The following is a 15,435-nucleotide window of genomic DNA, read 5'->3' as shown; positions in this document are numbered from 1 at the left end:
GGGCCAAGACGGAACAAAGCGCCCCTTTGCATGATCTATTGCATTGTGGTCATAGCGTTTCTGTGTGCGCAAGTCTCGGCTCTTTGCTACTGTAAATGGCAAGTGAGTACAGTTTCATTAAGACTGCTGATGAAGACAACAAAACAACTCGAGAACTTGAAAGATTCGTTGACGACTTCCGGCCCAATGCATCTCTTTTGGGTCATTGCATTTCCAGATTAGTCATTACTATCCTGAGTCAGGCGACATGGCATTGAGTGAACACTATGCGGTGATGCGCTATGCAGCGGGTTGCTGTGTGAACATATCGCTTTTCTACATTCACACGGCATGGTCTGTTTCACTCAGCCCATACATGCGCATCGCGATGTTTGCTCACTACTGCGTAAGACGACGAATGTGAACACACTTACGATGTCACCCACAAAGGTCTTCCCTTCATACGCATCGAACGGACTTGCAGGCCCAATCCGACTGTCAACTACTGAAGCATCTATCGATTCTAGACGGCTTCCCGTATCAAGAAAGCACCTGTAAAACAGATATGGCAAGATCAAAGGCAGACGCTCGGCCCACTAGAGACAACACAACACGAAGTGGGATTCAACTAAGCACTGTGGGTGATGGAAATACTCGGAGCCATGTCAATGGAAATAACCCGCGAGCACCTGCAGGCATAGCAAGGGTGGGATTCAGAGATAGATGCAGACGCTTTAAGCCTTCACGTTATGCCAGAAGTGCATTTAGCGAAGCCGATTTGGGCAAACTACTATGCGATGCACTCCCTCGTAGATTCAATGGCCCGACTATTGACGAGTATCTAGACGAGGATACCTAGGCAATCTATCTTGTCAAGCCTTCAAACACCAGACACTGTCGACGCCTCTCAGAGGCGGAGATCGATAGCTTCAAGTGAGATAATTTGTTTCGAGCTGTCGTCTACGAAGCAACCACTCCTCCCCGTCAAATCGGAGAAAAAGGGGTTACACGGACCTTCTATGGCCAAGCGATACCAAAAAACCGATTCCATATCCTTGTGAAGAAATACCGCAAGCACGGAGTGTTTGCACCCGTGACATCACGAGAATTGCAGGGGCTAACGGGTCTTAGTCTCAAGGAACGAGCTGTCTACATCGGTTTCCGGAAGGAAGGGGAGACGTTTAGCCGCAGTAAGCTCACTGAGAAAGACCCGGGATTCTTGTATCTTTGCATCCCGCTCATGCTTGCCGGGGGCGACTTAAGTCCTCGTTCATCTTTGAATCTCTTATCCAACGTCGCTATTTTGGTCCACAAATCTCGTACGCGTAGGTCATCTGACTGATCTCAGTACAGCGAGAATGCTTGAGCTTTACGAAAGCATCGACAAAGAGACACCAGAAGACGTACCGGAAGAGCTAGACAATCAAAAAAAAAACGAGCGTACCCCTCCACTTTATGAGTCCAATCCGGACAATGAAGAGGATCCGGATCGGCCAAAAGGCACTGCAGATGAGCAAATGACCGCCTACGGTATACGAAATCGTGACGTCGAATCTATTCTGAAACCTCTGAAGGAAGTCGAAAATAAGACATTCCAGGCCGTGGACGATAGCACCATCATTGCCGCCAAGCAGAGAATAATGTCCGAAGGAAACAGTTCGAGTACCAGGACGCGCCTCAAACTGGTGACACTGGTGCACTTGCACTAGTGTTGTACAAAAAGGAGATCGAAGAAGCCGAGAATGATCGTGACGAGAAACAGAAGATGAAGGATGAGATGGTGGCATTAGATGAGGAAATTCAGCGGAAGCCCGAGCTGAGACCTCGTATTCCGGCTGGTGCGGAAATCACCGAGGGGCGGATGACCATCATTAACGACGCAATGCGATCGCTTCGGGATCGTATGGATAGCATCTACAAGCAGATGTAAGCTGACATGGCCGAAGCACTCGTATGGATAGGCTTTGCGGTGTTCAAAAGCTACACAGCGAGTCGCCACGACTTACATGCATCATTGACAGCGCAGTTTGAGCATGTCTTACAGTGTGTATACTTTTTTCGCTTCACGTTTCAGTATCTTCAGCGATGAGCAAGCAAGATGGTTCTTCGTAGCATAGTATAATACCTTCTATAGTTTTGCACTACCTCGCTCCGTCAACACATTGGCGCTTTCGAGACTGAGTATCACCGTAAGCTGTGGATATTGGCCAAAATTTGTATGATATAATCTTGAAATGAACATGATATGATATTGGGTATTATCGCAACAAACATCTAACTCCAAAGCGCCTCGCTGCTATGCTATCGCAAGTACTCATACGCGCGTCAAGTTCACTCCCTCAAAAGCGTCATACCAGCCCTTCATTTCCCACCGCCTCGTCAACAGCCATTGCTTCGTCTTGGCGTTCTCATAAATATACGGTTGTTTCCACCACTTCTCGTGGACGCTGACCAGGCCCTTGGCAATATCCACGTCGTTCGGACAACGGATGTTCCAGGTATATGCTATCTCCCGCCACGGCATCGGCCCGTCCCAACGATGTGCGTGGTTCATGAGGTTTTGTTCGGGGTATCGGGGATCGAAGGAGTTGGGGGTGTTGAGGAGCTCTTTGTAGTAGTCGAACGCGTCGAGTGAGGGTGCGAGGATGAAGAAACCTGCGTTCATTTTGCCGGCCTTCTTCAGGCCGGTGCCGTGACCGGGTGGGAAGGAATGGGTCGAGTCCCAGACTTCGGAGTTGGAGGCGAGGAGGTAGGTGGAGGGTAAGTTCGTCTCGTTCGTGGGCTTGGTGGCAAGGAGCTGGGCGCCCGGGTCGTCGAAAACGCCGTCGAGATTCTTGAGCAGCATCGAGTCTCCGTCCATGACAAGGATGCGGTCGTATTGTGTCATTTCCCAGACGCGTAGCTTCGTCATAACGTCATCCCATCGGTGCAGCTCGGCGTGAACCCAACTATCGTTTTCGGTGTGCAGGAATTCGACAGCGTGAACGATGGCACCGTCCTTCGCTAGCCGGTCGCGCCGCGCCTGAGAGACGCTGGGTGTGACCATAACGACGACATCGTGCTTTGTGCGAGTCTCCTCTTTATGTACGAGCTGCCAGACGAGAATCCGGATAGCTTGGAAGTACTTGTCCTCCTCCAGATCATCGCCCGCATCAACGGTTCCGGAGAGAAATGTGACGTATGCTAGCCTCTCTTCCCTGTCGAGAGTGATGTTGGCGTTGACATAAGGCGGTGCTTGCGGTATTGGCTCCTTTTCTTCTGGTTTGGCAGCGCTGTCGCTTTTGTGACTTTTAAACTCCGGAATGGAAATATGATCGAACGCGCGCGTTTCCACGGCGAGAAAAACAAATGTCGACACGACCACAAACGTCGCCAGCGCAATCCGGATCCATCGGGGGCTTGCAAAGATATTCCAAGAGCCGGAAGGCTTCATCCAGTTGGGCTTCGACCCAGACATGGACGCCATGGTGCTGGAGCAAAAGAACGACGAAACTCAAGCTTACCGGTAGGCAGCGACGCCGCTGTATTTCAACCTCATCCCTTTCCACGCCGGTCCCGTAAGCCCAGCCGCATCCGGTTGGACGGCATATTATGCGAGGGGGCAAACCCGTCGAAAGGTAGGCAGCCTACCATGAGTCGCGGACACCCCGGCATATCTCGCGCTGTCCAGACCCTTGCGAACGCTGACAGGCTTGACAAGCAAAGCTTGGCGACAATGCGATAGTTTGATTAGCTACTAAGCATGCAGCGGAGATGATCGCCCCCGCCCCCTTGTCGGCGCAGTAAGACGAGCTCAGCCCTGTACGTCTGGGGGTTGCCCGTCGAGTATCGTGAACATGACGGGCCGAATGCTGACCTAACCAAGACTGCACAAGCAGAGTAGACTCGGTGAAATGCGCAGATATTTCCTCCCTGGATGCACCCTTAGAGGCCTTGGGTAACCGTCCGAAAACGAAGAAATGGATGCGAGCCTCGTATCGCGCCTGATCTTTCGCTCGTTTGCCCAGAATAGCCGAGCTAACAGCAGTCGCGCCACGCCTACAATCCGCTATTTCGGGGCGCCTAACAACGCCAAATTAAAGACGCAAAGCTTACGGTCTGCAAATCTACAGAAAGACATACGGTCGCAGCAATGGAAAACTTCTCATGCGCAGTCCGATCATTCCTCGGGATGTTTCGATTGAACTACTCGGTAACGACGGAACCTTAGTACAGGTACATGAGCAGACTAATCTGGTAGGAGCACAGGCATGTGCACGCCCAGAAGGAGCAATGTCTAATAAGATTGTACGCATTTCTTTCCTGAAAAGTCTGACGGGATGGTCGTTATGGGGCCGTTGCCGCCAGCGTACAGTACCCAAGTCGGGGATTTCGGCAGGATTTCGCCTTTGTCGCGCCGTGTACGGTACTGAACCTGGTAAATCTTCCATTTCGCTGATAAGATTGATGAATAATCCGCGGGATGCCGTTGGAAGTCGCGCGAGAGGTTCTAGTGCAGGACTACATTAGGCGTAACGTGACGGCAGCGCACCGTTTCAACGCCATATCACGACAGATGTACGGTTGTACAAGTATCTGGATATTGTCTCATCTTCTGCCACGCCTCACAAGAACGGTGTAGGATCTTGGCTTGGCCACTGGTAGACGGCGCAGCCACGTCGGTTACGCAAGCTACACGTTGTAGAGGTACGCCTGACCGGCGTTTACGTGGTCTGCAGAGAGCTTTCCAAGCTCCCGATGCAGACTGTATCTATGATGGATACGTTAATTATATCCTCAACTTGAAAAGCGCATGACGCTCTTTGCTTAGAGTCTAGAGTTATTCTTTCGAGGTTTTCGGACGGCTATCTTGTCTGCCTATACCTGGACCCTCTTTTAGGGAGAACGGGGTAAGACTTCCGAGGTTTGCAAAAGATGTAATGCGGCACAGGTAAGCATCGTAACTCAATGAAGCCCCATCGCCGTGTTCGTCGTATCTAGATTGGAGGCGGAATTTCCTTGTGTTATTGGAAGCCCCGACGTCAAACATCAAACGCGTTTCTTCACCCATTTTAGGCCCCTCCTTCGAGGCGTGGTAGTAGCCCCAACGCTCATCACAGCGGCACCCGATCGTTCACCTTACACTTACGTTTGACTGCAGCCAATGAGACCTGCCGCATGCGTGTGACGTGGTATGTCGCCGGGTCCGCGGAGTCGTATGATGTAGTCAATACAAAGCTGCAGGTCTAGGAAGATAAGGAGGCGAAGCAACCCCAAATCCTTCCGGACAATGCGCAGGATGTAGACTAGGTATTCAAGCACAGCACGTGTTTCAGCTGGATAATAACATGCCATCCAGCCCGTCCGCCTTGCAGCGTCGAGCGCTATTTTGCCGTCATTCGTGGAATCGTGTGAGATCAGTGGAGGCTGTGTACCTGTCGTCGGCAGAGCACCTGCATGCCAAGACCTCGCCTAGCGTCCCGCCTTCCTTCGAATCTGGCTGGACTCAAGACTTGGGCGCAACAGCCTTAGCGGCCTCATCAAAACGCGCCCTGAGTGATGCCTCCAGTCGGTCGCTCCGCCATGAGTTTCGCAATCGCAGCGCAACCATTTAAACATCGAACTGAACTCAGCCCAAAGAGTTGCGTTGATGTCGTACCTTCTCCTTGAGTCTACCGAGGTAGCTGTGGGTTTCGCGTATCGCCAGACACAAGCACGACCAACAGAATGCTTATTCATCCCTCACCCCACGGCATCACGTGGAACGTCGCCAGATTCAATCATACTAACTTCCTAGAAGAGAAAGAGTCTGTGAATACCTCGAATGCCTTCAGACTATGTAAGGCTGCAGAAATGAAGTGGGAAGACGGCGACATCGGCTTCTCGCATTCAGATAAACCACGTCCTTCACCTCCTCCAATCTAGATCCTATCGTCATCAAAGATGGACACTCACAATTTGTTTAAGTATCAAGGAAAACCGCTAGACGTCAGTCGACGAGAAATTCGGTTGCTACATCTCTACCCGTCTAGCACTGACCGCATAACAGCCACACTGAGCGTAAAGGATCTCGCCAGTGCTACTGGGACCTATGCATGCGTCTCCTATGTATGGGGCGATCCCAACAAGACGGTACCGATCGAAGTAGATGGTCAGGAAGTGCAAATTACAACGAATCTCTTCGACTTTCTCTATCACATCCGAGATCCAAACGAAATACTCACGCTCTGGGCGGATGCCATGTGCATAAACCAAGCAGATCTGAGCGAGAAATCGCACCAGGTGGCCATGATGGGCGACATCTACTCCGGATGTTCCGTCGTACACATCTGGTTGGGCGCAATATCAGATGCTTTACCACTAGGAACAGCCCCCTTCGCCTGGATCGAGCATATGGCAGAAGGAAAACACTGGCACACTCTCCCCGCAATTCTCGATGAGCATGACGGAAAACCAAGCGAAGAGTTCACTAACCACCGACTTGCCTTCGATCTCATGACAGGGAGTCCATGGTGGCAAAGATCCTGGACCGTTCAAGAAGTCATCCTACCCAAATCCACCCTCCTCTGGTACGGAACCTGCAACACGACCTGGGACCGCTTCGCACAAGCAATCCGAAACCAAGACACCCGAGTCAAACACTGCTGCCTGCCTGATAGCCGAGAAACGAAGAAGCATTGGCTCAAGATTAAGGTTATTGACGCCTTCATGTACGAGCATGAGACGATCAATTGGTTCCGAGAGTATTATCATGGCAGCATTGCAACTATACCTGGTCATTCATCCACTATCGAGGGAGTTATGCCATTCAAAGAAACTCTGCTCTCATTCTCGAAGCGACAGTGTCATGACCCCCGCGACAAAGTCTTTTCCATCTTGGCGCTAGCACCGCCGCGGATGTTCGGGAAGTACAAACCCGACTACACGGAACCCTTAGCGGAGACCTGGACGGATGTATACCGATTGATGTTAGATCACACTGCGGACGTTTCGGGAATCCTGCAAGGCAACGGGTTTGGGCCGAATAGCGACGGCAGACCATCTTGGGTTCGCGATCTTGCTAATATGCCCACCGACCCCATGTATGAGCGCCATAGGGTAAGTCTTGCCGCAATGTACGACTGTAGTGGTGAACCACTGGGCACATTCATCTCAACCGACAAATGGGAGCTTTATGTCAAAGCACGGAAAGCCGATGTCATTCGTCATGTGGGCGCACCACACACTCTTAAATCTGGCCCGAGGGCGATGATGGCCAATATGAGACAGTGGCACAAACTCGCCATGGAGGCACTATCCTGCACTGACGAAGCGATTATCCGGAAGCCTTTTCAGCGCGCAATATGCGCGACGCTGCACTCGATCGGGGAAGGTACCTCATGGCGCCGCAGTAGAGATGAAGATCTGCCCAGTCTGGAAGACTGGCAAGAGTTTTTGGATTTGGAGCCTGACGTCTTCCCGTTCCATACAACGTATCTGTCGCCAGTTATAATCGCCGCGGAAGACCGCTGCTTTTATGTCACGGAGAAGGGGAATATGGGATTGGCTTATCCAGGTGTAAGGCCTGGGGATGATGTTTGCGCCCTGATGGGGATGCGGGTGCCGGTTGTACTGCGGAAGGCAGAGGGAGCGCATGATAATGCGAACGCTTATCATTTTATAGGGGACTGCTTTCTGCTCGACCATATGGATGGGGAGATTATGCGAAACGATGAGGAGACGAAAGATATTGTTCTTATCTAACATCGCCACGACCAACGATCTGAGAGAGCGAGCAAGATTCAATAAGATGGACTACTGAGCCTAGAGATAGAGTACGTCTCACATTGCGTGAACTATGGAGTTCGCTACGAGACATTGAACATCTGACTACCAGAAATATGTGTCCAACCCACTTGCTGACCAATCTTAGACTCGTAGTTATTGAACGTCGCGTTCCTGTTATCCTGTTTCGGATGTCAGCGTTGGCCTGATGTTCGCATTGACATGAAGCTATTAGCCTCTGACTGCAAGGTCTCTACGAGTGCTCGATTGAGTTCCTTGTCTTGCAATGCTGCAATCTCTTCCAAAGCACGAAGACAGTCCCTGGAGCTGATCTCCGACACGTCTGTTCTACACAGCCTGCGCTGCTCTTCGCGTGCCACAGGAAATAATTCCACGAGATCGCTGACGAGATCCGTAATATCTTCAATCAACCTCTTGGAGTGCTTCTCTTTGTAAAGTGCCCATTGTACTTTTTGCCGTGGCGTTTGATAGACAGAGAGCGCATTATTTCGTGTAGCAATTGGCCCACAGGCTCCATGTTTGTGGCTGAGTCGATGATAGCAAGGTTCCACTCGACTTCTCCTGACCGGTTCTTGTACTTGATGGATATACCCTCAGCGTTTGCGAAAAGGTCCATTATCTGCGACAGTACTCTTTCGGCTGCAGCCACGTCTCCGGGCGGTCCTGTCGCCAGCTTGATGTTGTGGGCGTTGCTGAAGTCGCTGTCTAATCCAACAGATTCGCCCCAATGTGAAAGTCGTAGCCTCGCGTTGTCCAGCTTGAGCAAGCTAGTTTGAAAGTTGGTGCCGAAAGCGCGGCCAAGTCGAATGTATTCGAAGCAGTTTATGGCGTTATTGAACGTGCCTGTGAGGGCGAGGATGCCAAGTGCAAGACCGGCTGGCTCCATAGTGAGAGCCGGAAAAAAGATGATGGCGATGATTCAGAAATGAAGATCGCAGAAGGGAAGGATTTGTGCAAGAAATAGTGCGGAAAGGCTCGCGGTTTCGTTGCTGCTCACGCGAGAGGCTGAACCACTGCGTGTGGCCAGTGGCTGCATGACCTGCCTTCAGCTGTCCGAGAGTCTGCCTCGCAGATCACCTTTTCGACTGCCTCAGCCCTGCTATGCGCACAAAACTTTCCTTGAGCCGACATACGATTGCCCTATGTCTTTATAGTACCTGGTGTCCTCTCTGATATGTCGCTCTCGTTCGCTCTTGCTACTAAGCGGCTATGGATTCACAAATACGTACTCAGCCTGTCAGCTTCAATAACGATGGTTGGCGGTTCGCCATTCAAGCGGGAGTGTACCAGAATCATGGTCAGATTGTTGTGGAGTATGTGCACTCTTTAGAATTGAGAGAAAGGTGTAACGTTGCTGACGGAACTGTAGTCAAACCTCGGGCGCCGAGCTCGAGCTATTACCGCACGCTGTCGAGGCGCCATTAAATGCGTATGTCAGGCAACCCGAGCCTTTCTGCCTTCCCGGCACACGAATCTCCCTCTTGGAAGAGATATACAGTTGGGCCAATGCACAAGATGAGCACTGTTTGTACTGGTTGAACGGCCTAGCTGGCACCGGGAAGTCGACGATCGCGTGAACTGTGGCTCGTAGGCTTAGCGATCGTAGTAGCCTAGCGGCCAGTTTCTTCTTCTCCAAAGGCGGCGGCGACGTTAGTCATGCAACCAGCATCGCTTTCCAGCTTGTGAGTCATGTTTCAGGAATGCGCCAGCATATATGTGAAGTGGTAACCAAGTTCCCTAACGTCTGACCTCTGTTGTCTTAGTCATTGACGCACTGGACGAGTGCGATGGCGATGACAATATTGGCAAGATCATCGAGCTGTTGGCTGAACTCCAGGACCCGGGCAGACTACAACTCAGGATACTCCTGACGAGCAGACCTGAAGTACCAATCCGGCATGGTTTTGACCATGGGTCGAACGCATTGCTTCAGCGCTATGTGCTCCACCGCATATCGCCAGACATAGTCAATGCTGACATAACGCTCTTCCTGAAGCAGAACCTTATGACTATCTGTAAATAACAATATCTATCTGTAGATTGGCCCGGCCCAGAAATGATCGCAAAGATGACACAAAGGGCCGGCGGCCTTTTCATTTGGGCGGCGATCGTGTGTAGATGCATACGACAAGGAAGACGTTTTGCGGTGCAAAGACTTAAATCCATGATGGAACAGGACGGCGACAGTCCAGTCGGCCCCGAAAGATATCTCGACAACTTATACCTTACCGTCCTGCGAGACTGACTTACTCCGGAATATACCACTGAAGAGAAGGAGGATCAATGCAAGATGCTGAGGCTTGTGCTCGAAACTCTGACTGCAGCAGTTACCTCGCAGTGTGCAAGCGCTAGGTCATCTGTTAATTATTGGGAAAGAAGGCATCGAAAGGACCGTCCAAGGCTTGCATGCAATACTCGACATACCAAAAGATGAATATGAATCACTCCAGCTTCACCATCCTTCGTTACATGACTTTCTGCTCGACATTAATCGAGGTACGGATGTCAACTTTTCCATAGACGAAGCAAAAGCGCATGGTGTTCTAGCATTACAATGTGATGAACTAATGACACGCTTCGTCCAACAAGATCAAGGATACTATGAAACGATCAGGTCGACCAACAACCCCGAAAGGACTTCGCAATCATTTCCCATAGAGATACACTGCGCAGTTCTCGTGTTGACTCATCACCAACGAACCGCAAATGAGCTCGGCGATGGTCTACGAGTTACCACTTTTATTGAGGACAATTTTATCCAATACAAAGCACAACTTCATCAAACGTCTCTGGAACGAGACCGATCGGGGTACTGATCCACGGGTTTCGGGGACTTGCAAGCCAAAATGGAACTCATAAGCCAAGTCTCAGAATATAGTCGACTGCATTGAGAGTAGAAAGCCGAATCAATTGCCGATTCTAATATTTTATATCCAGACTGGCTGAGAAGATATATGCCCAACCACCGGTGGATGGCAGTAGGGTATCGTAGACCAAAAACCTCAAAACAAAACAAAACAAAACAAAACGAAACAAGTTCGCAAAAAGCGCAACAAAGACCAGACTATTGCCCAAAGTAATAAAGATATGCCTCCGCCTCCCCCATCCTAGTCCCACCACATTATGCACATAAACCGTCGTTCGTGATCCACCTATCTCCTCGCATCACTCTCCCTCCGATTACCAGGCGCAATACTGCTCCCCCTTCTCATGCGATCACTAGGCGCAATACTACTCGCCGCAATACTAACAACATCGCTCATGGAATCCTGATCGCGCTGGTAACTATACTGCATGCCCGAGTCGGGGCCTTTGAAGCCGTTGTCCCAAGCGGATATGCGCGAAAGAAGCCTACACGCCCAAATTAAAACAATTCTTTTGTGCACAAGGATTTACGCGTAACCATGTGCGATGTGGATGTAGATGTAGCTGGGCGCCTTACCGATCGTCTGGCGGACCGTAGTATTCTTCAGGAATGAGCTCGTAGTCGCCTTCGACGGGGAGGTAGAAGGCGGATACGGCGATGGCGACGGAGGTGAGGAAGAGGATGGTCCAGCTGGCGGTGCAGAGGGTCCAGGAGAGGTCGAGGTGCCAGCCGGACCAGAAGCGCTCGTCGTGGTCGAAGAGGAAGGCCTGAGCGTGTGACTGTTAGCATGCATTGCTTCTGCGATAGGGACCCCAGACCCTGCAGGAAGCAGGGAAAACGCGGGGAGATCACGTACCACTATAGCCATGCCGGCGCACTGGACGATGGCGCTGAAGGAAAGTACGCCAACGGCGACCTGCCAGCCTGCGGCGCGGCGCTGGACCCCGCCTGAGATGATGACGATAAAGGATACGATGGCGCAGAGCTCGACGACGACGCCGAAGGAAGTCAGGAAGCCGACTGTCCGCCACATGTTGCAGAAGGACGGGTCCTTTGTGCAGTCGCTCATCTTGGGGAAGGGGACACAGGTGCCCGTGACGGCGGAGCAGCGACTGTGGAGGCCGTACGAGTATTCGCGCTTGCCGTCGGGGCTATAGCTGACCCATCGCGGCATCGAGATACTGGCGATGGTCATGATGGTGCCTGCGCGGTCAGTCTCATTTCCCTTGGTATCGGTATTATCATCGTCTCTTACAGGCCAAAGTGAGGATAAGCCCCACGCCATATACAATTCTTCGCGTCATGGTGGATGTGTAAAGTCTCTAGCAGGTGGTGAGGAGATTCGCCCCGAATCTCTTGTCGAATCGAGAAGGTGGCGCAAAGGGAGGAGTTGCGGGGTTTATGATACTGCGGGATGCGCGATTAGGTGTGAGGCGTGCAGCGTGCAGATGCGCAGGACAGAGGCTCTAACTCTAGGCGGCGGTTCGAGTACAAAGGGTGGGTTGCAGGCGCGACCGAGCGAATAGATAAACAGTCGCCAGGTGACGGAGGGCAGCAGCAGGTGCGGGGAGGACGGATTCAGCCGGGGCTACACGGGGTCAGAGCGACACCATGGTATGGCAGAGGGTGGGTGTGTGAAAAACGCTGCTCTCCCGTCTGGAATCGCGCTAGGAGGGGGAGGATCGTGGTATGGCGAGGCGTGTGCTCCATGACGACAGGGGCGCTTGGACGCCTTTCCCCACGCGCGTTTAGCTTCATTTCACCGCTAGGACTTTTCTCTCGACACCACCCACCCACTGATAGCGCATAGCGCGTTGTGGGTATGCGAAGTGTCACGGTTTTGGCATTCTTATTCCATGTACATACGTTATGCGACATGTCTCTTTCACCAAGCGAGCGCGGAGGATTCGTCGACGCGGATGGCGCAAAATCTGCATCGCATTTCGGAAAAGCGGTGTCAAATCCCATGTTGAGCTTTGCGCCATGCTCCGATCGCCGATCATGTCGTGATGGACATGGCATGATCCTAGGCTCTGTTACTTCCTTGAAACTTAAACTTTTGTCAAGTCTTGTGAACTTTTCCGTATCCTTCGACTCCGAATCTTTGCGTGTCACAGGTACGAGGCATTTTTGGATGGGATGATGGATTTGCAGTTGCATACACTGATAAGGATCTGGTCACGCACACCAGCCACACCACCGATCAGCGTCAGCCCACCGGTATGCGAACTGTAGCGAACACGTGGGGTCGATGTGATATTGGAATGGTAGATTGCGGTACCAGCTGGACGCGAGTACAGCAATGATCATTTCAAATTTGCTCACCGCTTTGAGCCTCACGATTGATGTCGCTATGAAGCCATTGTTGCTAGTCTAGGGAGGCCTCGGTGATAAGAGGCGCTGAGCTAGGTAGTCGGGAAGGACCTAGTGGATGCACTCCGCACTGCAGCATCATGCAGCTACCATATTGGCCTGCATCTGTCATTGGACGATTAGTGCTGCAACGGCGCATGCCTCGCACGGAGGAGAGAGCGAATTGATAACGACGCACGTCGTTGACGGCTATTGGACGACCTGCCCATCTTAGCCTGGCATGTCTAACCTGCAAGCTTACAATGGAGCTTTATCAAAGTACACATATAGTACAGAGGACAGTTTCCTCGAAGTAATGGTAGTCTAGAAGACAACGTTTTCGGGGTCGCGCTTAGGCTGTGTCCTCGGCTTCTGCAGCATCTCGTAGCAGAGTATCGACGCAGCAACGCTAACATTCAAACTGTCGACTCCGACCTCGTTGGCCTCGCGGCCATGGGGGATTCCGACCTTGTATCTCGCCAGGTTGACCAGACTGGTCTTCAATCCTGTGCCCTCAGCACCCATCATGAGGATCGTGGGGTGCTCGGCAACTGGGCTGTGGTCGGCGGGAAGACGTTTCCTACCCTGCGAAATAGTGTAAACTACCTTGTTGGCCCCGGGCTCGGGTGCGTCGTCGGATGACGAGAGATTTGATGGCGCAGGCGGAATCGCGTCGCTCGCGTATATGCACCATCCTGCACCTGCGCTCTTCTTTAGGAAGTCGGTTGGGTCTCCGACTTTGAAAAGCGGGATAGCTTCAGCGGCACCAGCCGAGGCCTTGACCGCGATGTGGCTCCAGTTTGCGGTATGGTGGGTCGGTGTAATGATGGCATCCGCACCCAGGACATAGGCTGAGCGTGCGATAGCCCCAAGATTGCCTTCATCGACCTGCCGTTGTTAGCTACCATCTTACGGGCGGTGTTGTTGCACTTACTACCCCATCGACGTAGAGAATCAGCGGGTGTCTCCACCCTCCAGACTTGTAAGAGTATAGCTCTTGCTTGCCGTTGACGAGCACGTCTTCAGCACTTTGGCTGTCAAGTGCAACCCTAAAGCTCTCGTCTTCGAGAGACGCCGTCTTCAGCTCAGTGATAGGAGGAACAGGCAGAGGCGATGCCTCGAGGATCACGCCGTTGTGTGGGCGACCACTACTCGCTTTGTCCAGAGCGCGCATATACTCATCTCCAACTTCTTGTGTGATGGGGAATAGCTTGTGGGACCTGATACGAGACATGAGGCCCTCTCTACTCGCACCCCGTGAGTGTACATAGAGGTTGTAGAACTTACGCCGGTTCGCTTTGATCGCAGCGACCACGCTGCCATACCCGTAAACGAACTCTGAAGCAGCAGTCGTGTAAGGGAGTGACTCTGGTCCTCGCACGGAAGGCTTTTGTGCGTCTGGGCCACTTCTTGTCGCGGAGCCGGCATCAGACGACTCTCGTCCGTAGCGCTCTCTTCTAGCGCCCTTCGAATCCGGTCTGTGGGAGAATCGTGGTTCGAACGAACGGTCATTCCCATCGCGCGTTCGCGGACTATAAGATGTTGCATCGTCATCTCTTGGGGCGCCTGATCCCATTGGAGAGGATCGTGCTTCAGTAACACCTTCGTCTACTACATCGCGAGTACGGGTGGTATATGAAGGCGCCCTGTCATCCCTCCAAGTTCTCTCTGGCTTCTGTTTCCGTGAATCGTTGCGATCATTTGTCATGCGAGGCCGGGACCTAGAGCCATCCTCATCGCGTCGGAAAGCTCCTGGTGGTTTTGTATCACCCATCCGTCTCCCTATCTTATCAAACGAGTACGGGGAAGACTGTCTTCTCTCGCGATGCAGCCTCATGAATTCTGTTTGTGCGTCGCTGGTGTTGTGTGGGCGCTGCTCAGCTCCCGTTCCGCGCGCATCTCTTCCGAAATTGCTTTGTCGCTCTCGCTCAAACCCGCTTTGTCGCTCTCTTCCAAAACCGCTCGATCGTTCTCTTCCAGAGCCACTAGGTCGCTCTTCCTTGAACCGACTGGGTGCATCGTCATCACGGGGTATACGTCCGAATCTGCTACTGCGAGGTGTCACAGTCGAGCGATCACCGAATCTTGGTTCTGGATCGTCGCGAGGAGGACCGAATTTCTCGAACCGTGCCTCACGGCGGGTCTTCACCGGTTCATCTCTTTCATCGTTGCGATTGTTTCGTGTCCGCGGTCTGAAGGGTCGGTCTGGTCCACCCTGCCTGCCCCTCTCGATGGCGGCAGTAATGGATTTGTAGCGGAGGAAGCTGCGCGGAGTGACCAGTGGTTGGGATCGTAGTAGCGTGCTACTAGATAGGCAAAGATAAACCATAACAAGGTCAATCCTACAGTCGTGGTGGATTCCGAGATTTGACTTGTTACCAGCGCAAAAGCGATGCGACAAAAAGTTCCTGATTGCCAAGACAGGCGTTCGCACTAAGATCACAAGCGCGGGACGCGAAGTCACGCGTCTGGCG

The 15,435-nt window shown here is 52.1% G+C and overlaps 7 protein-coding genes across 7 annotated transcripts; 3 read left to right on the top strand and 4 right to left on the bottom strand.

The window, feature by feature from the left end:
• Nucleotides 1-544: 544 nt before the first annotated feature.
• Nucleotides 545-1,873, top strand: BKA58DRAFT_415711 (uncharacterized protein; the record flags this gene model as incomplete). The annotated part of the gene is made up of 4 exons (XM_046172566.1): nucleotides 545-616; nucleotides 825-912; nucleotides 948-1,298; nucleotides 1,333-1,873. 4 exons carry the CDS (start codon nucleotides 545-547, stop codon nucleotides 1,686-1,688), a joined length of 867 nt encoding a protein of 288 aa, XP_046030412.1. The 3' UTR covers nucleotides 1,689-1,873.
• Nucleotides 1,871-3,556, bottom strand: BKA58DRAFT_371724 (nucleotide-diphospho-sugar transferase). The gene has a single exon (XM_046169057.1). It carries the CDS (start codon nucleotides 3,443-3,445, stop codon nucleotides 2,294-2,296), a length of 1,152 nt encoding a protein of 383 aa, XP_046030411.1. The 5' UTR covers nucleotides 3,446-3,556; the 3' UTR covers nucleotides 1,871-2,293.
• A 2,051-nt stretch (nucleotides 3,557-5,607) lies between these two features.
• On the top strand, nucleotides 5,608-7,925 carry BKA58DRAFT_3879 (heterokaryon incompatibility protein-domain-containing protein). The gene has a single exon (XM_046170607.1). It carries the CDS (start codon nucleotides 5,902-5,904, stop codon nucleotides 7,699-7,701), a length of 1,800 nt encoding a protein of 599 aa, XP_046030410.1. The 5' UTR covers nucleotides 5,608-5,901; the 3' UTR covers nucleotides 7,702-7,925.
• BKA58DRAFT_3872 (prion-inhibition and propagation, helo domain-containing protein) lies at nucleotides 7,926-8,774 on the bottom strand. Its single transcript, XM_046170536.1, has one exon. The coding sequence runs from the start codon at nucleotides 8,627-8,629 to the stop codon at nucleotides 8,150-8,152; it is 480 nt and encodes a 159-aa protein (XP_046030409.1). The 5' UTR covers nucleotides 8,630-8,774; the 3' UTR covers nucleotides 7,926-8,149.
• On the top strand, nucleotides 8,765-9,495 carry BKA58DRAFT_371720 (uncharacterized protein). The gene is made up of 2 exons (XM_046169056.1): nucleotides 8,765-9,056; nucleotides 9,113-9,495. Exons 1-2 carry the CDS (start codon nucleotides 8,953-8,955, stop codon nucleotides 9,318-9,320), a joined length of 312 nt encoding a protein of 103 aa, XP_046030408.1. The 5' UTR covers nucleotides 8,765-8,952; the 3' UTR covers nucleotides 9,321-9,495.
• Nucleotides 9,496-10,895: 1,400 nt separating this feature from the next.
• On the bottom strand, nucleotides 10,896-11,913 carry BKA58DRAFT_305624 (uncharacterized protein; the record flags this gene model as incomplete). The annotated part of the gene is made up of 4 exons (XM_046167074.1): nucleotides 10,896-11,094; nucleotides 11,186-11,376; nucleotides 11,466-11,812; nucleotides 11,865-11,913. 4 exons carry the CDS (start codon nucleotides 11,911-11,913, stop codon nucleotides 10,896-10,898), a joined length of 786 nt encoding a protein of 261 aa, XP_046030407.1.
• A 1,372-nt stretch (nucleotides 11,914-13,285) lies between these two features.
• On the bottom strand, nucleotides 13,286-15,290 carry BKA58DRAFT_407020 (RNA methyltransferase; the record flags this gene model as incomplete). The annotated part of the gene is made up of 2 exons (XM_046172001.1): nucleotides 13,286-13,849; nucleotides 13,896-15,290. 2 exons carry the CDS (start codon nucleotides 15,288-15,290, stop codon nucleotides 13,286-13,288), a joined length of 1,959 nt encoding a protein of 652 aa, XP_046030406.1.
• Nucleotides 15,291-15,435: the final 145 nt, after the last annotated feature.

This window comes from Alternaria rosae (genome assembly GCF_020736505.1).
Source record: "Alternaria rosae strain MPI-PUGE-AT-0040 chromosome Unknown BKA58scaffold_1, whole genome shotgun sequence".
Classification (NCBI taxonomy): Eukaryota; Fungi; Ascomycota; class Dothideomycetes; order Pleosporales; family Pleosporaceae; genus Alternaria; species Alternaria rosae.
Note: the sequence above shows the minus strand (reverse complement) of the source record. Positions and strands in the feature narration are given on the sequence as shown.

Excerpts from the sequence above, each read along its gene's own strand:
- BKA58DRAFT_3872 (XM_046170536.1), bottom strand. The coding sequence starts at position 8,629 with ATGGAGCCAGCCGGTCTTGCACTTGGCATCCTCGCCCTCACAGGCACG.
- BKA58DRAFT_3879 (XM_046170607.1), top strand. The coding sequence starts at position 5,902 with ATGGACACTCACAATTTGTTTAAGTATCAAGGAAAACCGCTAGACGTC.
- BKA58DRAFT_371720 (XM_046169056.1), top strand. The coding sequence starts at position 8,953 with ATGGATTCACAAATACGTACTCAGCCTGTCAGCTTCAATAACGATGGT. Across the intron at positions 9,057-9,112 it reads CATGGTCAGATTGTTGTGGA|TCAAACCTCGGGCGCCGAGC; the intron begins GTATGTGCACTC and ends ACGGAACTGTAG.
- BKA58DRAFT_371724 (XM_046169057.1), bottom strand. The coding sequence starts at position 3,445 with ATGGCGTCCATGTCTGGGTCGAAGCCCAACTGGATGAAGCCTTCCGGC.